At 49.9% G+C, this 23793-nt stretch overlaps 1 protein-coding gene across 1 annotated transcript in view; it reads right to left on the bottom strand.

Annotated features, from left to right (window-relative positions):
* Positions 1 to 1493: 1493 nt before the first annotated feature.
* Positions 1494 to 23793, bottom strand: part of BRI3BP (BRI3 binding protein) — a 37228-nt gene continuing 14928 nt past the window's right edge. Inside the window, exons 2-3 of the mRNA XM_023206270.2 lie at positions 15375 to 15477; positions 1494 to 2291 (exon numbers count right to left, since the gene is read on the bottom strand). Coding sequence (XP_023062038.2) covers positions 1861 to 2291; positions 15375 to 15477 — 534 coding nt within the window. The 3' untranslated portion in view covers positions 1494 to 1860. The remainder of the gene's footprint in view (positions 2292 to 15374; positions 15478 to 23793) is intronic.

Raw genomic sequence — 23793 nt, 5'->3', positions numbered from 1 at the left:
AACTCTCCAGGAGAGTTTGGGTCCCATGATGTGTACCTTAAAAACAGAAGTCCCATCAACATCCACAAAAAACATCTGTATGTTTTCCAGATACTTGCACCAAAAATAAAACTTCACAGCAACACTACACAAGAAGTGGTAGACAGCTAAATCTTCTCCAAACTGAGACCTGGACCGTAAGGTCTTCATTCTAGCAGGTCTGGCAGGGATATCTACCAACCTGCACACAGGGCACTGTGAGTGGGTCGCCAGGGCACATCTGTGGCCAGGTAAGGGCCACAGAGATAGTCGTGATCCCCAGCAGCTTCAAAGCTGCAAAATGCTGGGCTTTTATTTTTTTAAGATGGAGTCTTGCTCTATTGCCTAGGCTGGAGTGCAGTGGCGTGATCTCAGCTCACCGCAACCTCCACCTCCCAGGTTCAAGCGATTCTCCTGCCTCAGCCTCCTGAGTAGCTGGGCTACAGGCACACACCACCACGCCGTTAATTTTTGTATTTTCAGTAGAGACAGGGGTTTCACCATGTTGGCCAAGCTGGTCTCGAACTCCTGACCTCAGGTGATCCACACTCCTTGGCCTCCCAAAGTGCTGGGATTACAGGCGTCAGCCACTGCGCTTGGCCTAGGGCTTTCTTTTTTAAAAAACAAGTTCTAGCGAAGGGGCATTTCTACCAGCCCCTGAGCCACACCTTCTGAAACTCCCTTGCCCAGGATCCCCACAGCTGTCCACATCACATGTCCCACTCTCTGCCCACAGAGACTGCCTAAAAGGAGGACACAACAGATTTCAGATAAAAAGCACCTGTGTATCGTAAATATTTCAGGAAAAATAATTCAGATCTTTTCAAAGGCTTGCTTATTGCTGCTAATTGTTCCTGAGAATCTTCCTAAGCAGCAATACACTTGAGAATGTTATTAGCTGCTACTGCTCGTTTCCCTTCTAATGTCCTGAGGAAACCAAAAGCAAAACGAAACAAAAAACCCCCCAAGGCTATAGCTTTTGTATATAGGTCTAGTGAGCAAACTGCAAATTGAGACAAGGAATAGATTCTGGAGCAATCTCCAATCCTTACCCAGGTACTTCCTGGCATCAAATCCCCAGGACATTTCTTGGCCCCTAATTGCATTTTCCTTTTCAAAATGTTGAGGTTAAAATACATACAACCACAGAGGGGAGAAAATCTCAGGTCTAGAAATGGCGATGTCTTCATTTAGAAATAGGACTGATGGGAGCTTGGCAGGGGTCTCTAGGATCCAACAGAGGTTGAGTTGCATCCTGCAGCCCAACTGTCCACATTTAGAAGTGACAACATTCATGAACTAAGTCAACATCCACCAAAAATAACATGAAATAAAGCTCACAGTTGGGGAACATGAAAATAACGCGCACAGACCTCACCCACCAATCCCCTAAGCTGCGAAAACAAATGCTTGCATTTCAACTTTTCTCAAATGTCAAATTAGCATATTCTTCCCCTTCATGTAAAGTTTTAATAAACTTGACTCAATCTGCCTTTATTAAAAAACCTTACAAAAGATGTATTTAAATGCTTGAAAAAATTAACTGTATGCTCTATGCACAAATTTCTTACTGTACAGCTAAATATGGTTATATCCTTTGTTTAAAAAATATTTTTTTTCCCACTAATGACACTTCGTGTGTAGTTCCACGTCAATGATCTTTCCGCTCCTCTGGAAATGTGTCCTAAGAGCTGCCGGGTGGGTGGAAATAGCCTTACACAGCGCCACTTTCTTGCTCAGTTGTGTTTATTAAGATTGTTTGGGGTTTGGCTTTTTTTTCCTCCGTTTCCGTTTTCTGAGACAGCGTGCTGGTAACTGTGGACCCGCCCGGCCGGCTGACCTTCACTTGTCCTTGGAGCGGTCCAGGCTCTCGAGCACCCGGTTGAGACGGATGTTGAGCAGTCTGACCTGCTTCTCCAAGTGCTCCAGCTTCTCCTCCACGCTGGGGTTGCTGGGGTTGCTGGGGCTGCTTCGCCAGTAGAAGCCCATGGGCCCGGTCATGAAGTAGACAGCCACCACGAAGCACAGCGGCAGCACCGCGTTCTCGGGCTCGCCCTCGTACTTGTGCAGGATGTACACGCAGGACATGGAAAACAGGACGACCCGCACGATCCAGAAGAAGCGGCCGAACACCACGTGCAGGACGCTGAAGGTGAAGCCCAGGGTCAGGGACAAGAACCAGTAGGCCAGGAGGACGACGCCGACCAGCAGGAGCGCACGGGCCGGGCTGCTGGACACCGAGGCTGGGCTGAAATACTGGGACAGGTTGGAGACTGCAGGACAGAAAAGAGCAACAGGGCTGGTTACACAGGGGCCAGGGGTTTCTTGACAAGCTGGAGTTGGGTAGCTTAGCTGGCCTGCTGGGCTTAAAAGGCCTTTGAAACAACCCAAGGAACTCAAGGAAGTTCCTCTGTGAATAGTCACACTAAGCTCTGTGAGGACACACAGGGAAGCCTCTTTTTTTTGAGACTGAGTCTTGCTCTGTTGCCCAGGCTAGAGTGCAATGGTGTAATCTTGGCATACCGCAACCTCTGCCTCCTAGGTTCAAGCGATTCTCCTGTCTCAGCCTCCCGAGTAGCTGGGATCACAGGCATGCACCACCACACCTGGCTGATTTTGTATTTTTAGTAGAGACTGGGTTTCTCCATGTTAGTCAGGCTGGTCTCGAACTCCTGACCTCAGGTGATCCACCTGCCTCGGCCTCCCAAAGTGCTGGGATTACAGGAGTGAGCCACCGTGCCCGGCCAGGGAAGCCCTTTAAGACGGCCTGCCATATTGAGTTTTAAAAATCCTCTCCATACACTGGTTTCTCTTCAAATCATATACATCTTTCACCTTTAGCCTGGGCAACATAGTGAGACCCTGCTATGGACTGCCTCTGTGCTCCCACACAAATCTCATCTTGAATTGTAATCGTCACGTGTGAAGGAAGGAACCTCGTTGGGGGGTGACTGGGTCATGGGGGTGGTTTCCCCATGCTGTTTGTGATTGATCGTGGGCGGGGGGGGTCTCATGAGATCTGATGGTATAAAAGTGTTTGGCAGCTGCCCCCTTTGCTCTCTCTCTCTCTCCTGCCGCCTTGTGAAGACGGTGCTTGCTTCTCCTTTGCCTTCTGCCATGATTATGTTTCCTAAGCCATGCAGAACTGTGAGTTAATTAAACCTCTTTTATTTCTATATTACCCACTCTTAGGTTTTTTGTTTGTTTGAGGCTGGAGTGCAGTGGCACAATCTTGGCTCGTTGCAACCTCTGCCTCCCAGGTTCAAGCAATTCTCCTGCCTCAGTCTCCCAAGTAGCTGGGATTATAGGCACATGCCACCACACCCAGCTGATTTTTGTATTATTAGTAGAGATGAGGTTTCACTATGTGGGCCAGGCTGGTCTTGAACTCCTGACCCCAAGTGATCCACCTCCTCAGCCTCCCAAAGTGCTGGGATTACACGCCTGAGCCACTGTGCCTGGCCTCGGGTATGTTTTTATAGCAGTGTGAAAACAGACTAATACAGACCCAATCTCTAGAGAACACAAATTTTTAAAAATTTAGACAGGCGTGGTAGCACGTGCCTGTAGTCCCAGCTACTCAGGAGGCTGAGGTGGGAAGATCACTTGAGGCTGGGAGGTCAAGGCTGCAGTGAGCCAAAATGTGCCACTGCACTCCAGCCTGTTTGACAGAGTAAGACTTTGTCTCAAAAAACAACTTTTGCCTTTTACTGAAACACCTCTGGCAGTGGGGCATAGCTTGCAAATTGTCCTTCAGTTTCCATAGTAACAAATGCCCTTCAGGCTGAGCACACAACTACCTAGGATTGAAGCATTTCCTAGCCTTTCTTGCAGCTACATAACTAAGCTTTGGTCAAGGAGAGGTAAGTGGAAGTCTTTTGCAGTAGCTTCAGAGGGTTTTCCCTTAAAGTAGCAGGAATGTGTCCTTTACCTCTTCTGCCTGCTGGAACATGGATACAATGGCTGGAACTGGAGCAGCCACTTTGGAACATGAGGTCAAGGAAGGCACTCATGGAGGAACAATACAATGGAAGGTACTTTGGTCCAGAGCACCACATGCATCAGAGCCATCAAACCCGCCTCACCACCTCCCTGAGAACTTTTATATAAGAGGGAAATAAGCATCCATCTTGGTTAAGCCAATGTTATGTTGGATTTCTGTTTCAGCCAAACCTGATCCTAACTGGTACCCACACATGAAGTTCCATCTCAAGAATGCAGTGAAATGTAAGAGTAGCATCTTCTGTGTGCCTGACTTAAGGAAATTCAAACAAAAAAGTTAAAAGAACAGTAGAATATTCCTTTTGAAACCAACTAGGTTGAACAATTATTAAAAATGCTGTATGTTGCATTCTCCATTTACATACTTTTTGGATTAACCCATTTGAAAGATGTACACATATTTCATCATGCACCGTCTAAGAATAAAGACATCATTCATCTCAAAACCATGATATTATCATCATTCTAAGAATATTAACAATTCCAGGCCGGGCGCGGTGGCTCATGCCAGCATTTGGGAGGCCGAGGTGGGTAGATCACCTGAGATCAGAAGTTTGAGACCAGCCTGGCCAACATGGTGAAATCCCATCTCTACTAAAAACACAAAAATTAGCCAGGCATGGTGGTGCACACCTGTAATCCTGGCTACTCGGGAGGCTGAGGCACGAGAATCGCTTGAACCCAGGAGGCAGAGGTTGCAGTGAGCCTAGATGGCACCACTGCACTCCAGCCTGAGTCAGAGTGAGGATCTGTCTCAAAAAAAAAAAAAAATTAATTAATTAATTAACAATTCCATATAATATCACTTGAATTTCCCAGTTATCCAGGGAACAGCTGTTTCCTCCCAACCCTCACCAGGACCCAGCAACAGTTCATGTTCTGCATTCGCCATCACTTTAGCCTCCGTTAATCCGGAAGAGACCCAAGACATTTTAGAAACACTGAAATTCTTTTTTTTTTTTTTTTTTTTTGAGACGGAGTCTCGCTCTGTCACCCAGGCTGGAGTGCTGTGGCCGGATCTCAGCTCACTGCAAGCTCCGCCTCCCGGGTTCACGCCATTCTCCTGGCTCAGCCTCCCGGGTAGCTGGGACTACAGGCGCCGCCACCTCGCCCGGCTAGTTTTTTATAGTTTTTAGTAGAGACGGGGTTTCACCGTGTTAGCCAGGATGGTCTCGATCTCCTGACCTCGTGATCCGCCCGTCTCGGCCTCCCAAAGTGCTGGGATTACAGGCTTGAGCCACCGCGCCCGGCTAGAAACACTGAAATTCTGAAGTCTAGTTTTTCCAGGATGGTTTGCTTGCAGGAGGACCCACATGCTGCAATTGTTTGTTTCCTCACAGTGTTGTTTCACAAGTCCAAGGACAGCTATATCCTAAGTGTAATTTACACAAGCAGCTCTCAAACTTGTGTGATTCCTCCAGGAATCCCCTGGAGGGCTTAGGAAAATAGGTTGCTGGGCCCCACCCCCAGATCTGATTCAGTAGGTCCTGGATGGGTCGAAGAATCTGCAGCTTTTTTTGTTTTAGACAGGGTCTTGTTCTGTCACCCAGGCTGGAGTGTGATGGTGTGATCTCGGCTCACTGCAGCCTCGACCTTTCGGGCTCAAGCGATCCTCCCACCTTAGACTCCCGAGTAGCTAGGACTACAGGCGTGCGCCAACACAGCTGCCTAATTTTTGTATTTTTTTATAGAGACAGTGACATGGTTTGGCTCTGTGTTCTCACCCAAATCTAATTCAAACTGTAGTCCCCACGTGTCCGAGGAGGGACTTGGTAGGAGGTGATTGGATCGTGGGGGTGGTTTCCTCCATGCTGTTCTCATGAAAGTGAGTCTCACGAGATGATAGTTTAAGTGTTTGGCAGTTTATCCCTCGCTCTTGCTTCCTCACTCTCCTGCCGCCACGTAAGACGTGCCTTGCTTCCCCTTTGACTTCCGCCATGATTACAAGTTTCCTGAGGCCTCCCCAGCCATGTGGAACTGTGAGTCAATTAAACCTCTTTTATTTATAAATTACCCAGCCTCAGACATTTCCTTATAGCAGTGTGGAAATCAGCAAATACAGATAGGATCTTGCTATGTTGCCCAGGCTGGTCTTGAACTCCTGAGCTCAAGCAACCTGCCTGCCTTGGCTTCCCAAAGTGCTGGGATTACAGGCATGAGGCACCATGCCCAGCCAAATCTGCACCTCTTACAAGTTTGCCAGGGAGGCTCCTGCTGCTGCTGATCTAAGGGTCACTTTGAGATCCACCAGCTTAGGCGCAATGAACTCTATGCATTTGGGGACAGAGAGGACCATGGGGAGAAGTGTGACACAACCATCTGGAGTGGGCAAGCGCAAATCCAGAGCATGCCTGAGATGGGAAGCCTCGACCCTGGAGCTCCTCCGGTCAATAACGACACCTACGGCGTGAATGTCTCATAGTTCCCCAGAATGATCAGACTCTGCATGGCTGGCCAGTGTCTAGAGTCCAACACTAAATAGCAGCCGTCTCTGGGACTAAAGGTTTGGGGTCACCAGGACTCCCCAGAAGCCAGGGTGTGTTTCCTATACCGTGCCTTCCTGAGGCATCGTGAGCATTTTGACTAAATGTGGTTGACTTGGGAGCTGACTTTCACACCTGTCCCCTGCAGACCGGAGGCTAAACCAGTGTTTCCCAAACCTCTCAGTCTCAAGACCTGTTTGCACTCTTCAGTATTATTGAAGCGTCCCCAGAGCTTTTGTTTGTGTGGGTTCTACCTAACTGATATATTTACCATAGCAGAAAATTAGGTAGCTTTTAATTAGTTGTTAATTATCTTTTAAATTTTATTTATTTTTCATTTACTTATTTGAGACAGAGTCTTGCTCTGTAGCCCAGGCTAGACTGCAGTAGCATGATCTCAGCTCATTGCAACCTCTATCTCCTGGGCTCAAGCAGTTCTCTCACCTCAGCCTCCTGAGTAGCTGAGACTACAAGCATGCACCACCAAGCTAATGTTTTGATATTTTGTAGAGACAGGGTCTCACTATGTTGCCGAGGATGGTCTCAAACTCCTGGGCTTAAGCAATCTGTCTGCCTCAACCTCCCAAAGTGCTGGGATTACCAGCATGAGCCACTGTGCCCAGCCGTTAATAATTTAAAAACATTGCTATCATTAACTCATTTTCAAATAACCCATTCTAGATGCTAGGCTTTGAGTGTTTGCATCCCCCACAAAATTCCTATGTTGAAATCCTAACCCCAAAAGTGATGGTCTTAGGAGGTGGAGTCCTGGGGAGGTGGAGGTCATGGGGGTGGAGCTCTCATGAATGAGTTTAGTGCCCTTACAAAGAGGTCCCAGATAACTGCTTTGTTCCTTCCACGTGAGACACAGTGAGGCATCGTCTACAAGAAAGGGCTCTCCCCACAGCCTGAATCTGCCGGCACCTTCCTCCTGGACTTCCCGCCTCCAAACTGTGAGAAATGAAAATGTCTGTTAGGCCAGGCACGGTGGCTCATGCCTATAATCCCAGCTCTTTGGGAGGCCAAGGTGGGCAGATCATCTGAGATCAGGAGTTCGAGACCAGCCTGACCAATATGGCAAAACCTCATCTCCACTAAAAAAACACAAAATTAGCCGGGTGTGGTGGCACATGCCTGTAGTCCCAGCTACTCAGGAGGCCGAGGCAGGAGAATGGCGTGAACCCGGGAGGCCGAGGTTGCAGTGAGCCGAGATTGTGCCACTGCACTCCAGCCTGTGGAACAGAGACTCCATCTCAAAAAAAAAAAGTCGTTGTTAAGCCACACAGTCTGTGGAATTTTGTTATAGCAGCCTGAACTGACTCAGACAATAGGTTAACACAAAATATTTTTCACGAAAAGCGACTGTTTCAAAAGCAGAACAAACCACAGTGAGAACAGTGGCAGCGTCCTGAATGTTTGCCCGTCTCTTTCCTATCCAGCTATTTAGAGGAGACCTGGTCCCCAAATCCGTTTTTGAGTTCAGAGGAACAGAACACCAGCCACAAATATGAGCCACGTTTGTCACCGACACTTTTCAAGTACTCACAGCAAAAAAGGCAAAAAAAAAAAAAGTGGAATTAATATTGATAAGATATTTTGTTTAATCCAATATACCTAAAATGTCATCATCTTAACATAGCATCAATATATATGGAAGTATTAAAGTACCTGCTAAATCCCTGACCTCAGAGACATGTTACTGGAGAACAGAGGAACTCTCAAGTCACCCCTCCTAACCAAAAGGGTCTCAGGGACCTCCTGGGGTTCCTCAGAGCATACTTTGAGAAGCATCATCATGTCATCAAGGGGCCAAGCTAGGTGATCAGCCAGGAAAGATGCCCAGAGAGGAGAATGCCACCCCTGCCTTCCACCCCTCGGTGACTTCGGTGAAAGCTGCCCTTTAAACCAAGCAAGGGTGGTCCAAAGCAATGTCACTCCCTGAGGCCCTCAAAATCCTAAAGAGAACACGAGTGGCCCTGCATGTTCTGCCTCATGGCCAAGGGGTACCATCTGACTTCCCTAGCACTGCCATGGCCAAGTAGCTAAAAAAAGAACAGAAGGCCGGGTGCAGTGGCTCACGCCTGTAATCTCAACACTTTGGGAGTCCAAGGCGGGTGGCTCACCTGAGATCAGGAGTTCAAGACCAGCCTGGCCAACATGGTGAAACCCCACCTCTACCGAAAATACAAAAATTAGCCCGGTGTGGTGGTAGGTGCCTGTAATTCCAGCGACTTAGGAGGCTGAGGCCGGAGAATCACTTGAACCCGGGAGGCAGAGGTTGCAGTGAGCTGAGATTGTACCACAGCACTCCAGTCTGGGCAACAGAGCAAGACTCCGTCTCAAAACAACAAAAACAACAACAAAATTAGCCAGATTTGGTGGCATGAGCCTGTAATCCCAGCCACTCGGGAGGCTGAGGCAATAGAATCGCTTGAACCCAGGAGGCGGAGGCTGCAGTGAGCCAAGACAGCGCCACTGCACTCCAGCCTGGACAACAGGGCAAGACTCCATCTCAAAAAAAAAGAACAGAAGTTTATTCTCTCAGTTTGTTTGGAGGCTGGAAGTCTACGAACAACGTGTCAGCAGGGCTGGTTCCTTCAGAGGCTCGAGGGCGAATCTGCCCAGGCCCCTCCTAGCGTCTGCGGGTTGCTGGTGATCCTTGGCACTCCGTGACGGCCAGACACACTCCTCTCTCTACTCCGCCTTCACGCGGCCTTCTCCCTGCGTGTGTCTGTGTCTAAATTTCCCCTTCATATAAGGACACCGGTCACACTGGATCTGGGACCCACCCTACTCCAGAGTATGACGTCATCTTAACAAATGACACCCACGATGACCCCATCTCCAAACAGCGTCCCATTCTGAGGTTCTGGGGGTTAGGACTTCAACAGATGAATATGGGGGGGACACAATTCAACTCCTAACAGGCACCGTTCAAGCAAAGTGAATGTTTTGGTGGCCGACTTGTTCCTCAGCGTGGGCCAGGTTTACACCTGCACACCTGTCAAGTCCTGATGGCTGCGGCAGGGGAACCTGGCTCTGGGTGCAGCTGGCCAGCCGGCCCTCAGTGTGGACAAGTGAGATTGGCAGGTCCCAGAAATGCACAATGATGTACATTTTGGAGGAGGGCCCCTTTGTAAGCCCCCAAGTATTGACCATGGGCTGGGTGCCATCCAACCACCCGACATACACAGTCATCTAGTCCTCAAAACTTGCAGATAGGGTAAAGAGCATTTTCCACACAAGGACTCCTTGCCCAGGGTCCCACAGCTAGGGCAGGGCAGAGCTGGGATTTGGAACCAGGGGATCCAGTTTCCGGAGCCACACAGTCCCTGCCCTGCGCTGATGCATCACTGAAGCACGGTTCATATTTTCCCCACTTTATTGGAAACTTTGTTGGAACTGGCCTCAGCGGCTTCAGAGGAGTAAGCAACACGACAAAGACACGAACCTTAAATCCATCCTTCCAACTCCCGGACACATGCTCTGTGCCAGCAGATCTAGAATGGGGACAAAGGCTGTGCCATCTATCGTGTGCTGAGCCCTTGAAATGTGACAAGTCAGAACTGACGTGCGCTCTAAATGTCAAATAGAGACTAGTCTCAAAGGCCTTAGTTACCCAAAAAAATGTGAGGCACCTTGTAATTTTCTATTAAGTTGGGATGTTTTTAATATATTGGGTTAACTAAAATATCTTATTAAAATTAATTTCACCTGGGCATGGTGGCGCATGCCTGTAATCCCAGCACTCTGGGAGGCCAAGGCAGGCAGATCACTGGAGCTCAGGAGTTCAAGGCCACGCTGGGCAACATGGCAAAACCCCATCTTTACAAAAAATACAAACATTAGGTGGGGCACGGTGGCTCACGCCTGTAATCCCAGCACTTTGGGAGGCTGAGGCAGGTGGATCATGAGGTCAGGAGTTCGAGACTACCCTGGCCAAGATGGTGAAACCCCATCTCTACTAAAAAAATAAAAAAATAAGCCAGGCACGGTGGCAGGAGCCTCTAATCCCAGCTACTCGGGAGGCTGAGGCACGAGAATGGCTTGAACCCAGGAGGTGGAGGTTGCAGTGGTGAGCCGAAATCGACCACTGCATTCAAGGCATTGTGCCAGAACAATACTCCATCTCAAAAAATAATAATAATAATACAAACATTAGCCAGACGTGGTGGCGCACACCTGTGGTCCCAGCTAGTTGGGAAGCTGAGGTAGCAGAATCACCTGAGCCTGGGGTGGTGGAGGCTGCAGTGAGCTGGGATTGTGCCACTGCACTCCAGCCTGGGCAACAGGGCAAGACTCTGTCTCAAAAAAAAAAAAAAAAAAAAAAAAAGGGCTGGGAGCAGTGGCTCATGCCCGTAATCCCAGCACTTTGGGAGGCCGAGGCACGTGGATCACGACGTCAGGAGCTCAAGACCAGCCTGGCCAACATAGTGAAACCCTGTCTCTACTAAAAATACAAAAAAATTAGCCAGGTGTGGTGGCGCACGCCTGTAATCCCAGCTACTCGGGAGGCTGGGGCAGGAGAATGGGGCGTGGTGGCACATGCCTGTAGTCCCAGCTACTCGGGAGGCTGGGGCAGGAGACTGGCATGAACGCGGGAGGTGGAGGTTGCAGTGAGCTGAGATCACGCCACTGCACTCCAGCTTGGGCAACAGAATAAGACTTCGTCCCTCCTGTCCCCCACCACCCCCCCAAAAAAAAGAAAAGAAAGAAAAATTAATTTCACCGTTTCTTTTTACCCTTTTCACATGGTTACTAGAAAACTTCACATCACCTAGGGGGCTCACATTCTTTTTCTATTAGACCACTCGGGGCTACGGAGTTCCCATTTTAACCAGACTCTAAAAAAAAAAAAAAAAACCACACTGAAGAAAGAAATTATATTGTGCTCACAGAAACCTTTTTTACCAGAATATCCAACGTTGGTGTATGGCTTCCTGTAAAGCATTTTGCACTCAAACTTCTACACATAAGACACGAATTCCAAAGGCCTCTGGATGTCTTGAAGCTTACGCATCAAACAGAACTAGAAAAGCTTCCACACGGAAGCAAGCTCGTTTCGCCTCCGGAACGCGCCAGCTGCTCTCCTGATGAATGCGGGCATTCAGGGCTTATGGATCCGCTGCGGATGCCTCTATTCTGGGCTTCTTCCATATGATTAGGAGGCTGTTCCTACTCTGTAGTTTTTCATTCCAAGCTGCGTGCGATTTTCTGCAATCAGGTTTGTTTCTCCAGGGTTCAATGGGTGGCGATGAAAACACGGAGAGTTTGACAATCCGGGCAGGTGGTGAATACGGAAGCTAAGAGGATTGCACGCAATGGTTGCATCTGGGGGAGGGTGCGTTAACTCTGCCAAGTCCCAGGAGGGGCCATGAGTGGCCCTGGGGGGCTGCCAGGTGCACAGTGTCCTCTGGCTATGCTGACGCCTCCAATTCTTTGAGCAGTGAGGTGACTGAGTTGGCATAAGGCCTCTTAAAGGTTGAACTCAGAGATGTTTGTGAATGGCCTGGGGTGTCAACAGGTATGAACCAGTGTGCCCATCACGGCCAGTGGACCTCACTCCCCCATCTCTGATCAGTAAAATGGGGATGTCAAAGACCAATGGGCAGTGCTGAGAGATTCCACATGTAACAGGGCTATGGTATCGTAGTTTCCCGTGGCTGCCGCAACAAACCACTACAAACTGGGTGGTTTACAACAGAAATTCACCCACTTGCGGTTCTGGAGGCCGGAAGTCTGAATCAAGGTCTCGGCGGGGCCACACTCCCTCTGAAAGCTCAAGGCAAGATCCTTCCTAGCCTCTTCCAGCTTCTGGTAGCCCCAGGTGTTCCTTGGCTTATGGCTCCGTCCTTCCAGTCCCTGTTTCTCCCTTCCCAGGGCCATCTTCTCTCTGTTTCTTGGTGCTTCTGTGTCCAAATTCCCCACTTCTTATAAGCACATCAATCATTAAATTGAGGGTCCACTCTAATCTAAGACGATCTCATTTAACTTGATCACATCTGCAGACCCCATTCCCAAACAAGGGCTCACTCACAGGTCCGGTCCAGGGCTAGGACTGGAATACATATTCTTACTCTTGGGGAGCACATTTCAGCCTACACGACTGGCTAAGCAGCGGGCCCCACAGACCTCCTGCTCTTATTTACCAAGAGTGGGCTGGGTGTGGTGGCTCACGCCAATAATCCCAGCACTTTGGGAGGCTGAAGTAGGAGAACGGCTTGAGCCCAAGAGTTTGAGAACAGCCTGGGCAACATGTTAAGACCCTGTCTCTACAGAAAATGTAAAAATTAGCCAGGTCTGGTGGCATGGGCCTGTGGTTCCAGCTACTCAGGAGGCTGAGGTGGGAGGATCACACGCCCAGGAAGTTGAGGCTGTAGTGAGGCATGATTAAGCCACTACACTCCAGCCTGGGCAATAGAGTGAGATCCTAAACAAAAACAAGCAAAGGCCAGGCATGGTGGCTCACGCCTGTAAGCCGAGCACTTTGCGAGGCCGAGGCAGGTGGATCACGAGGTCAGGAGATCGAGACCATCTTGGTTAACATGGTGAAACCCCCTCTCTGCTAAAAATACAAAAAATTAGCCTGGTGTGGTGGCGGCGCCTGTAGTCCCAGCTACTCGGGAGGCTGAGGCGTGAACCCAGGAGGCGGAGCTTGCAGTGAGCCAAGATAGTGCCACTGCACTCCAGCCTGGGCGACAGAGCAAGACTCCGTCTCAAAACAAACAAGCAAACAAACAAACAGGGCCTCTTTGTGCCAGGTGCAGAGCTGGGGCCAGAGTGCAGCCCGGAGACGCCAGGCCTAGGCTGTTGACACAAATGATGTGGTTTATGACAACAATTGCATTCCCTCTAGGAGTCTAGAATTTTGACACGTCAAGCAGAGGGTGATGACACGACCAGCCCCCAGTAAAAAGCCTGGGCACGGAGTCCTCAGTGGGCACCCTCTGCGGGGGGAATTAAGTGCGTCCCGTGTGACTCCCCAGGGAGAGGACTTTGAAGCTTGAGCCCGGCCTCCCCGGGACTTCATGCGCCTTTTCCCTTTGCTGATGGTGTTTGCGTCCTTCCGTCACAATAAATCACAGCCGTGAGGACAGCTATATGCTGAGTCCTGCCAGTGCTCCTAGGGAACCGGTGAGCCTGTAAGTGGTCTGAGGAACCCTGCCAGATGCAGCAATTGCAGACCTTCCCGTGAGACAGGTGGCAGCTGGGACCAGGGCAGGGGGGCTGCAAAGAGCCCAGCTGGGGAATTTCCTCTGGAAAGGCCCGGGGAAGAGCAGCCTCCACCTTGTGGACAGAAGGAGAGCAGTGGAGCGGGGGCAGCTAGGAGATCCCTCCTTACCTGGCACACCACAGGGCACGGCAGAGAAAACGGGGAGGTGACTTCATCCTGAGAGCATGGGATGCCTCTGGAGCTCTTAAGGTGGTAAGGGACAGGGTCTCCTCTGGGTATAAAAGCTGCACACCCTGGGCGCTCTGCCCGGGTTAGCTCCTGTCACCCCCCGGTGGAATGCAGGTGGAGGTGGGGCAGAGCCGCCTGGGAAGGGAGGTGTAAGGCTGGGGGTGGCACAGGCTACAGGCCTGGACTAGAGGTGCCCCACTCAGTTACCAGGGCCGTTGCTGCCTTGCCATCCGCCAAGACCAGTACCAGTGCTCCAATCCACATGTAGAAAGGGAGGGGCTGTGCCCTGCCAATGTTCCCTTCCTGGCTATAAATGTGTGACTAGCACTGCACTATCAAACTGCACTACCCTCCTCCCCAGCCCACAAAAGCAGGGGAGCTCCCCTGGCAATTCTTGCCCCATGCGGTGGGTATGGCGGATGGGCTGGTGCAGCATCGGATGACACCTGCCCCCAGCCTGCCTTCCTGGATGGCAGAAGCTGGAGAGCTAAGAACTGCATTAGCCTGCCTCCCTTGCAGCTAGGGACTGGACGGAAAGTAAGTTCCGCCTTGCAGTTCCCCCATACACACACGACTTTGAAAATTAAGTGAAGTGTTGCAGTTGACATGCACGGTTCCAGACACGGCAACGGTCCCTGCACCTACATGCAAAGTCTAGTTGTTGTGGTGGCAGCAGTGGCTTCCTGGTCCTCAAATTATGCTACAGTTGTGTGACCTGGAACTCAACGGTCTCAACAGCTGCAACCCTGGACGGCCAGTTCGGCAGTGTCTGAGGCCATGCATCTCTCCCTCCGTCTTTCTGAAGATTCTTTTGAGTGTCTCTGTCTCCATGAAATCCTCTTCTGTCTAAATAACTAGTCATTTATTGCACGGATCCCAGTGAGCCAGAGCACTATACCTCTGGTCCATGTGTTTTGCCTAGGGACACACAAGTTGGCACTACCCAGGCAGCCGCACCTTACCCTAAATGGCATCTGGGAAATTTCAGCTTTGATGGGCCATTTGTTTTTTATTTTTATTATTATTTTAGGAGTCTTGCTCTGTCGTCCAATCTGGAGTATAGCGGCATGATCATAGCTCACTGCAGCCTCAAATTCCTGATCTCAGGCAATCCTCCTGCCTCAGCCTCCCGAGTGGCTGGGGACTACAGGTGCACACCACCACACCCAGCAATTTTTTGGTACTTTTTTTGTGGAGATGGGATCTCACCACATTGCCCAGGCTGGTCTTGAATTCTTGGGTTCAAGCAACCGTCCCACGTTGGTCTCCCAAAGCACTGGGATTACAGGCATGAGCTGCTGTGCCTGGCCTCTATATGAGACTATTAAAATAAAAAACGTTCACTCCTATCCTCACTGACCAGCCCTCCGCAACCTTCTCATGTATTACTCACTGTGAGTACCAGTTCCACACTACCAGAACCACCAAAATAGAATGACACTTTACGCGAATGCCACCCCCACACCTACCATCAAGTCCAAGAACATCCAAGAGCTCGGTCCACACTTTCCACAGTGTCTCCACGAACATATCCACTCCCAACACGAACCTCTCGGTCAGCCTGGCCAGGAACTGCAGAAACAAGAAAACAGTCATCAGCCAATTTCTACTCACCACTCCGCTGTTTTCCTCCATCCGTCAAGCAGTGAACCGGGGAGCCTGGGAGTTTATACCTGGGAAGGGAAAAACCGCAAGTCCACGATGAATACCACACACGCAGTCTACTGGCCCAGGGGAGTGACTTGAACTGGATACTGATGACAGCCCAACTGAGAAAATTGGTGAAAATGACCCCTTCCTTGGAACGGCTGAACAAGGCACCTATGGAGGCTGGGACTCTGCAGGGCCGCGTTACGCCGCTTGCCATTGCTCCTGCTGTCTTTCATGCTCCCTCTTGGGTCAGGGTCTCTGCTTTCTTCTGCCTGATTTTTTTTTTTTTTGGGATGGAGTCTTGCTCCGTCACCCAGGTTGGAGTGCAGTGGCCGGATCTCAGCTCACTGCAAGCTCCGCCTCCCGGATTCACGCCATTCTCCTGCCTCAGCCTCCGGAGTAGCTGGGACTACAGGCACCCGTCACCTTGCCCAGCTAGTTTTTTGTATTTTTTAGTAGAGACAGGGTTTCACCGTGTTAGCCAGGATGGTCTCGATCTCCTGATCTCGTGATCCGCCCATCTTGGCCTCCCAAAGTGCTGGGATTACAGACTTGAGCCACCGCGCCCAGCTTTCTGCCTGATTTCTCAAAAGAGACAGGGTCTTGCTGTTGCCCAAGCTGGGGTGCAGTGGTGCAATGATAGCTCGCTGCAGCCTCAAACTCCCAGGCTCAAGCGATCCCGCCTCAGCTTCCCGAGTAGCTAAGGCTACAGGTGTAGCCACCACATCAGGTTTTATTATTATCATTATTATTATTATTATTATTTTGTAGAGACGGGGTCTTGCTATATTGCCCAGGCTGGTCTCAAACTCTAAGCCTCAAGCGATCCTCCTGCCTGGCCCTCCCAAATTCCTGAGATTACAGGCGTGAAACACTGCACCGCACCCTGCAGGTTTCTCATTTTTAAAGAGTGGAAGTTTCTGCTCCTAAGAAGCTGGTAACGACAGAGCCCCATGCTCTGTCCAATTCTAAGGACCCTCAAGAAACATGAATACAAGGTACAGCCTCATTTTAACTGTTTTTTTTAAAAAAATAAGTGATATTGTATACATGTAGCATAAAACTCAAGCCTATCAACAGGTATTCAGTGGACAGTAAGCCTTCCCTCTCATTTCCTGGCAACCTGAATCCCCCTCCAGAGGAACCACTATGACCACTCCCTTGTGAACCCTTCCTTAGATGTGCCAGGTGAATAATGGCACGGACATATTCTTTCCACAATGGCAGCACAGGTGTACAGCTGAGCTGCTTTTCTCGTGCAACACTCTTATCTTGGAGATCACTCACACTCAGAACACACAGAGCTGCCTCCCCCTTTTTAAAAGATGGCACACCTGGAGCCAGGCCCCTACTCACGGACACCTATGTGGTTTCCAGCCTTTGCTATTACAGGGGAAAAAACAGCAAGCCCACATTGAATGCCACCCAAGTGGTCTACTGGCCCAGGGGATGAACTTGAACTTGATACAAATTGATGACAGCGCAACAACTGAGCAAAACTGAGTAAAACACACCCCTTCCCTTGTAAGGGCTGACCAAGGTATCTATGGGGGCCGGGATTCTGCAGGGCTGCAGCACACAGAGTGCTGCCATAACAGAACCCACCTACATGGGCCACTTGGCTCATGTGTGAAGGGTAAACGCCTCTGTGAATTGGCAACAGCATTTTTTTTTTTTTTTTTTTTTTTCTGAGACAGGGTCTTGCTCTGTCACCCAGGCTGGAGTGCAGTGGTATGATCTCGGCTCACTGCAGCCTCCACCTCCCAAGTTCAAGCAATCCTCCCACCTCAGCCTCCCAAGTAGCTGGGACTACAGGCTTGCACTACCACACTCAGCTAAAATTTTTGTATTTTTAGTAGAGACAGGGTTTCACCATGTTGGCCAGGCTAGTCGTGAACTCCTGACCTCAGGTAATCTGCCCACCTCGGCCTCCCAAAGTGCTGGGATTATAGGTGTTGAGTCACCACACCTGGGCAGCTACAGTAGTTTATTTTATTTTATTTTATTTTATTTTATTTTGAGTCTCACTTTGTCACCAGGCTGGAGTGCAGTGGCACGATCTCAGCTCACTGCAACCTCCGCCTCCTGGGTTCAAGCGATTCTCCTGCCTCAGCCTCTCGAGTGGCTGGGACTACAGGCATGCGCCACCATACCCAGCTAATTTTGTATTTTTAGTAGAGATGGGGTTTCCCCATGTTGGCCAGGATGTTCTCAATCTCTTGACCTTGTGATCCACCTGCCTCAGCTCCCCAAAGTGCTGGGATTACAGGCTTGAGCCACCATGCCCAGCTAGCTACAGCATTTTAAACTGGATATCCTGACTGGATGGTTCTTACAGGACAGAGGAGATAAGAGCAGGGCTGAATCAGGAACTAGGAGAGTAGAAAATGCCAATAACCTCAGAGGTAGCATTGTGGTTGAGAAGGCACAAGCCGGGCTGTCGACTGCCTGGGTTCAAATCCCAGCTCTGCCTCTTACTAGCTGGGTTTCCATGAGCGTATTATATATATTCATAAGCTGTCTGGGGCTTCAGGGTTTCCACTAACAATGGAGATAACAGTACCTATTTCATCTAGTTATTGTGAGCTTTACATGGGCTATTCATGTGAAATGCTTTGAGCACATGGTAAGTGTTCAAGACTCCTGTCAACATCCAATATTCTTCTTCTTTTTTTGAGACACGGTCTCACTCTGTCACCCAGGCTGGAGTGCACTGGCGCAATCTCAGCTTAAGGCAAACTCTGTCTCCTGAGTTCAAGCAATTCTCCTGCTTCAGCCTCCTGAGTAGCTGGAATTACAGGTGCCTGCCACCACACCCGGCTAATTTTTGTATTTTTAGTAGAGATGGGGTTTCACCATGTTGACCAGGCTGGTCTCGAACTCCTGACCTCAAGTGATACACCTGCCTAGGCCTCCCAAAGTGCTGGGACTACAAGCATGAGCTACTGTGCCCGGCCAACGTCCAATATTCTAACAGAAGCATTGACTTCACAATGTCCTATGAGGACACCAACATTTTAGCCCCAAAAAATAGTACAGAGGCTGGGCATGGTGGCTCACACCTATAATCCCAGCACTTTGGGAGGCTGAGGTGGGAAGACCGCTTTAGCCCAGGAGTTTGAGACCAGCCTGGGCAACAAAATGAGACCCTATCTCTAATTTACCTTAAGAAAAAATTTTAGGCTAAGCGTGGTGCCTCACGCCTGTAATCTCAGCACTTTGGGAAGCCGAGGCGAGTAGATCACCCAAGGCCAGGAGTTCAAGGCCAGCCTGGCCAATGTGGTGAAACCTTGTCTCTACTAAAAACACAAAAAATTAGCTGGGCGTGGTGGTGCACGCCTGTAATCCCAGCTACTTGGGAGGCTGATGCAGGAGAATTGCTTGAACATGGGAGGCAGAGGTTGCAATGAGCTGAGATCGTGCCACTGCACTCCAGCCTGGGCGATAGAGGGAGACAGCATCTCAAAAAAAAAAAAAAAAAGGTGGTCGGGCGCAGTGGCTCACGCCTGTAATCCCTGCACTTTGGGAGACCGAGGCAGGTGGATCACCTGAGGTCAGGAGTTCGAGACCAGTCTGATTAACATGGTGAAACCCTGTCTCTAGTAAAAATACAAAAAAAATCAGCCGGGTGTAGTGGTGAGCGTCTGTAATCCCAGCTACTTGGGAGGCTGAGGCAGGAGAATCGCTTGAACCTGGGAGGTGGAGGTTGCTATGAGTTGAGATCATGCCATTGCACTCCAATCTGGGCAATACAGCAAGACTCTGTCTCAAAAAAAAAAAAAAAAAAAAAAGATTTTCATAGGAGCGTGAACACTGTTGTGAACTGCATGCTCCTTGTGAGAACCTAATGCCCAATGATCTGTCACTGTCCCCCATCACCCCCAGACGGAACAGATGGAACCGTCTAGTTGCAGGAAAACAAGCTCAGTGCTCCCACTGATTCTACATTATGGTGAGTTGTATAATTATTTCATTCTATATTACAATGTAATGATAATAGAAATAAAGTGCACAATAAACATAATGTGCTCGAATCATCCCGAAACCATCCCCCAACCCAGTCCATGGAAAAACTGTCTTCACAAAACCGGTCCCTGCTGCCAAAAAGGTTGAGGACCACTGCATTAGAGAGGAGGGTGACTACCCCTCCCTTGGGTGGGGGTAGGTGGGGGGATCTGGGAGGAGGGCCTACAGAAGACCAGTGTAAATCACAACCACAACCACGAAGAGGTCTTCCAGAGATTCCACGTCACAGCACACATCCCAGCTCAGTGGTTCTCAGAGTGTGGTGGTGCCTGGACTAGCAGCAGCGTCACCCAGGAGCTTGCCAGAAATGCAGACTCTCGGGCCCCCACCCAGATCCACTGCCTCAGACTCTCCAGGGATGGAGCCCAGCAATCCGTTTCCACAGGCCTCCTGGTGATGCTGATGCACACTCCAGGTTGAGGACCTTGACTGAGAGAGGCAGTTGCACATGTTCCTTCAGAGCACCACTGCACTACAAAGCTGCAGGCAGGCCAGACATACGTGGACAATGGAAGAGACACATAAGACAGTGATCTGCTCATAAAATGCAGTCCGTATCCACAGCAACAAAAACAAAGGATGGACATATTCAACAACAAGAAATAGCAGAAAGTAACAATAATGAGTAAACAGATTACAGAATGTATGCCCCCCTCTTTTTTTTGAAGACAGCGTCTTGCTCTGTTGCCCAGCCTGGAGTACAGTGGGGTTAATTATAGCTCAATGCAGTTTCAAAATCCTGGGCTCAAGCAATCCTCCCACCTCAGCCTCCCATGTAGCTAGGACCACAGGCAGCTGCTACCATGCCCAGCTTTTCCTGTCACAATTTGTTTCTTTTTCCTGAAACAGAGTCTTGCTTTGTCACCTGGGCTACGGTGCATTAGCGCCATCTCAGCTCACTGCAACCTCTCCCTCCCAGGTTCAAGCGATTACCCTGCCCCAGCCTCCTGAGTAACTGGAATTACAGACACGCGCCACCAAGCCTGGCTAGTTTTTGTAAAATAGTAGAGACAGAGTTTTGCCATGTTGGCCAGGCTGGTTTTGAACTCCTAACCTCAGGTGATCTGCCTGCCTCAGTCTCCCAAAGTGCTGGAATTACAGGTGTGAGCCACCGTGCTCAACCTACAATTCTTTTTTTTTTTTTTTTTTGAGACAGAGTCTCGCTCTGTCACCCAGGCTGGAGCGCAGTGGCCAGATCTCAGCTCACTGCAAGCTCTGCCTCCCGGGTTCCCGCTATTCTCCTGCCTCAGCCTCCCGAGTAGCTGGGACTACAGGCACCCGCCACCTCACCCGGCTAGTTTTTTGTATTTTTTAGTAGAGACGGGGTTTCACCGTGTTAGCCAGGATGGCCTCGATCTCCTGACCTCGTGATCCGCCCATCTCGGCTTCCCAAAGTGCTGGGATTACAGGCTTGAGCCGCCGCGCCCGGCCTACAATTCTTTAAAGTATGTGTGACTCGTATATGTTTGTCAATATACAGCAATTTTTTTTGCGGGGGGGTGGGAGACAGAGTCTCGCTCTGTCAGCCAGGCTAGAGTACAGTGGTATGACCTCGGCTCACTGCAACCTCTGCCTTGTGGATTCAAGCAATTATCCTGCCTCAGCCTCTCAAGTAGCCAGGATTACAGGCATGTGCCACCATACTCGGCTAATTTTTATATTTTTAGTAGAGACAGGGTTTTGTCATGTTGGCCAAGCTGATCTCAAACTCCTGACCTCAGATGATCCATCCACCTTCCCAAAGTGCTGGGATTACAAGTGTGACCCACCGCGCCCAGAAAGTATATAGCAATTTCTATAATTTGTTCAAATGGAGGGAAAAAGAAAGGCTTTTGTGAGAAAAGAATAGCAGGCCGGGCCGGGCACGGTGGCTCATGCCTATAATCCCAGCACTTTGGGAGGCCGAGGCAGGTGGATCACGAGGTCAGGAGATCGAGACCATCCTGGCTAACACGGTGAAACCCCGTCTCTACTAAAAAAATTCAAAAAAATTAACTGGGAGTGGTAGTGGGCCCTATAGTCCCAGCTACTCAGGAGGCTGAGGCAGGAGAATGGCATGAACCCAGGAGGCAGAGCTTGCAGTGAGCCGAGACTGCGCCACTGCACTCCAACCTGGGTGACAGAGCGAGACTCCATCTCAAAAAAAAAAAAAAAAAAAGAGAATACAGGCCTTTAAAATGCCACCAAGTGCCCAGGAAAGGGTGCGTGAAAGCAGTTATTTTGGGAGGAAGGGACATTCCTGTTTATACTGTTGAACCTTTCTGTGCCTCAGTTTTCTCCGCTGTGGGAGAAATGGGACTAAGAGCGGATTCAAGAGCAGAACCTGTAAAGACCTCAGCACAGCGCCCAGCACACGGCAGGTGCGCAGTGTGTCGGAGCGGCTGAGGTACTTGTTGGATTCATGGGCTGCAGGGTGGCAACCTGGAACTCCCTGCAAGCCAAGCAGTCACCTCCCATGTAACACAAGCTGACAGGCAGGTGCTCTGAAACCTGCCATGCCTGAGAAGCTGGCATGCCCGAGCAGCTCCTGGCAGTGCTAAGAAAGGTGCAGGTCAGAGGTTCTTTCTCACGGTGGAAAGAACAGCACCTGTCCCCTCCTGAAAACTTGCCCTGGGCAGGAGAGGGTGAATTCAGGGAGGATCCCATCCTGCCGTTTAACCATCTGGCTGGAGAAGTTGCTGTTCCCGCTGTGGCCGGCTCCGCCTGCTCTGGTGTGTAACACCCTGACCCACTTTGTGTGGATGGAGACACAGGAGCCCTCGGGGGAATACCATGGGCTGAACTGTGTCCCCCGAAGGGCTTATGTGGAAGCCCTAAAGCCCAGGGTCTCAGAATGGGACTGTATTTGGAGACAGGGTCTTTACGGAAGTGATTAAGTTGAAATGAGATCTTAAAGGTGGGCCCTAATCCGATTTGATTGCTGTCCTTATGCAAGTAGGAGAGTAGGACCCAGATGTACAGAGGAAAGACCACTTGAAGACACAGGGAGAGGGCGGCCATCTGCAAGCCAAGACGAAGGGCCTCAGGAGAAAGCAACCCTGGCACCTCGAGCTCAGATTTCCAGCCTTCAGAATGGGAGAAAATGTATGTCTGCTGTTTAGGCGACTGGGTTGCACTGTACACAAACACAGGAGCTTACAGAGAAGCCCAAAGCCTGGAGGCGGTTCCATCAGAAATCGGGTGAAAATGCAAGCCTGAATTGTATTAGGCCTCTAGATCTTTTTTTTTTTTTTTTTGAAACAGTCTTGCTCTGTTACCCAGGCTGGAGTGCAGTGGTGCGATCTCGGCTCACTGCAACCTCTGCTCCTCACCCCACGTGTTCAAGCAATTCTTGTGCCTCAGCCTCCTGAGTAGCTGGGATTACAGGCGTAAGCCACCATACGTGGCTAACTTTTTGTACTTTTAGTAGAGATGGGGTTTCAACCATGTTGGCCAGACTGGTCTTGAACTCCTGACCTCAAGTGATTTGCCCGCCTCGGCCTCCCAAAGTGCTAGGATTACAGGCATGAGTCACCGTCCCTGGTCAGGCCTCTAGATCTAACCACTGGTTCTTGGGGATCTGGAACATGGGGCACAGGGAAACACCACCATGAAGATGCACCCGGCCAGATGCAGATGACGGAGATGCTATGGGGTGAGACCCAGCTTCTCCACAGAATAAGATGGCATCCAAGAAAAAGCATGAGGTGGGGGCATTAAAATTAAAAGCGATGTAAATCATGATGATTTGCTGTACCATGGAAGTGATGGGATGATAATAGTCCTTAATTCTGTGTCTTCCTTCCCAAAACCCATCACCCAGTCTCATTATGAGAAAAACATCAGCCAAATTCCAATAGGGAGCATCCTACAAAATCCCTGACCAGCTGGGCCGTGGTGGCTCACGCCTGTAATCCCAGCACTTTGGGAGGCCATGGCAGGCAGATCACTTGAGTTCAGGAGTTCAAGAGCAGCCTGGCCAACATGGTGAAACCTCTTGTCTCTACTAAAAACACAAAAATTAGCTGGGCATCATGGCATGCAACTGTGGTCCCAGTTACTCAGGAGCTGAGGCAGGAGAATTGCCTGAACCTGGGAGGCAGAGGTTGCAGTGAGCAGAGATCACAGCACGTCACTCCAGCCTGGGTGACAGAGGAAGATTCCGTCTGAAGAGAAGAGAAGAGAAGAGAAGAGAAGAGAAGAGAAGAGAAGAGAAGAGAAGAGAAGAGAAGA

This window comes from Piliocolobus tephrosceles, chromosome 10 (genome assembly GCF_002776525.5).
Source record: "Piliocolobus tephrosceles isolate RC106 chromosome 10, ASM277652v3, whole genome shotgun sequence".
NCBI lineage: Eukaryota > Metazoa > Chordata > Mammalia > Primates > Cercopithecidae > Piliocolobus > Piliocolobus tephrosceles.
This window is presented reverse-complemented; position numbering and strand designations above follow the sequence as displayed.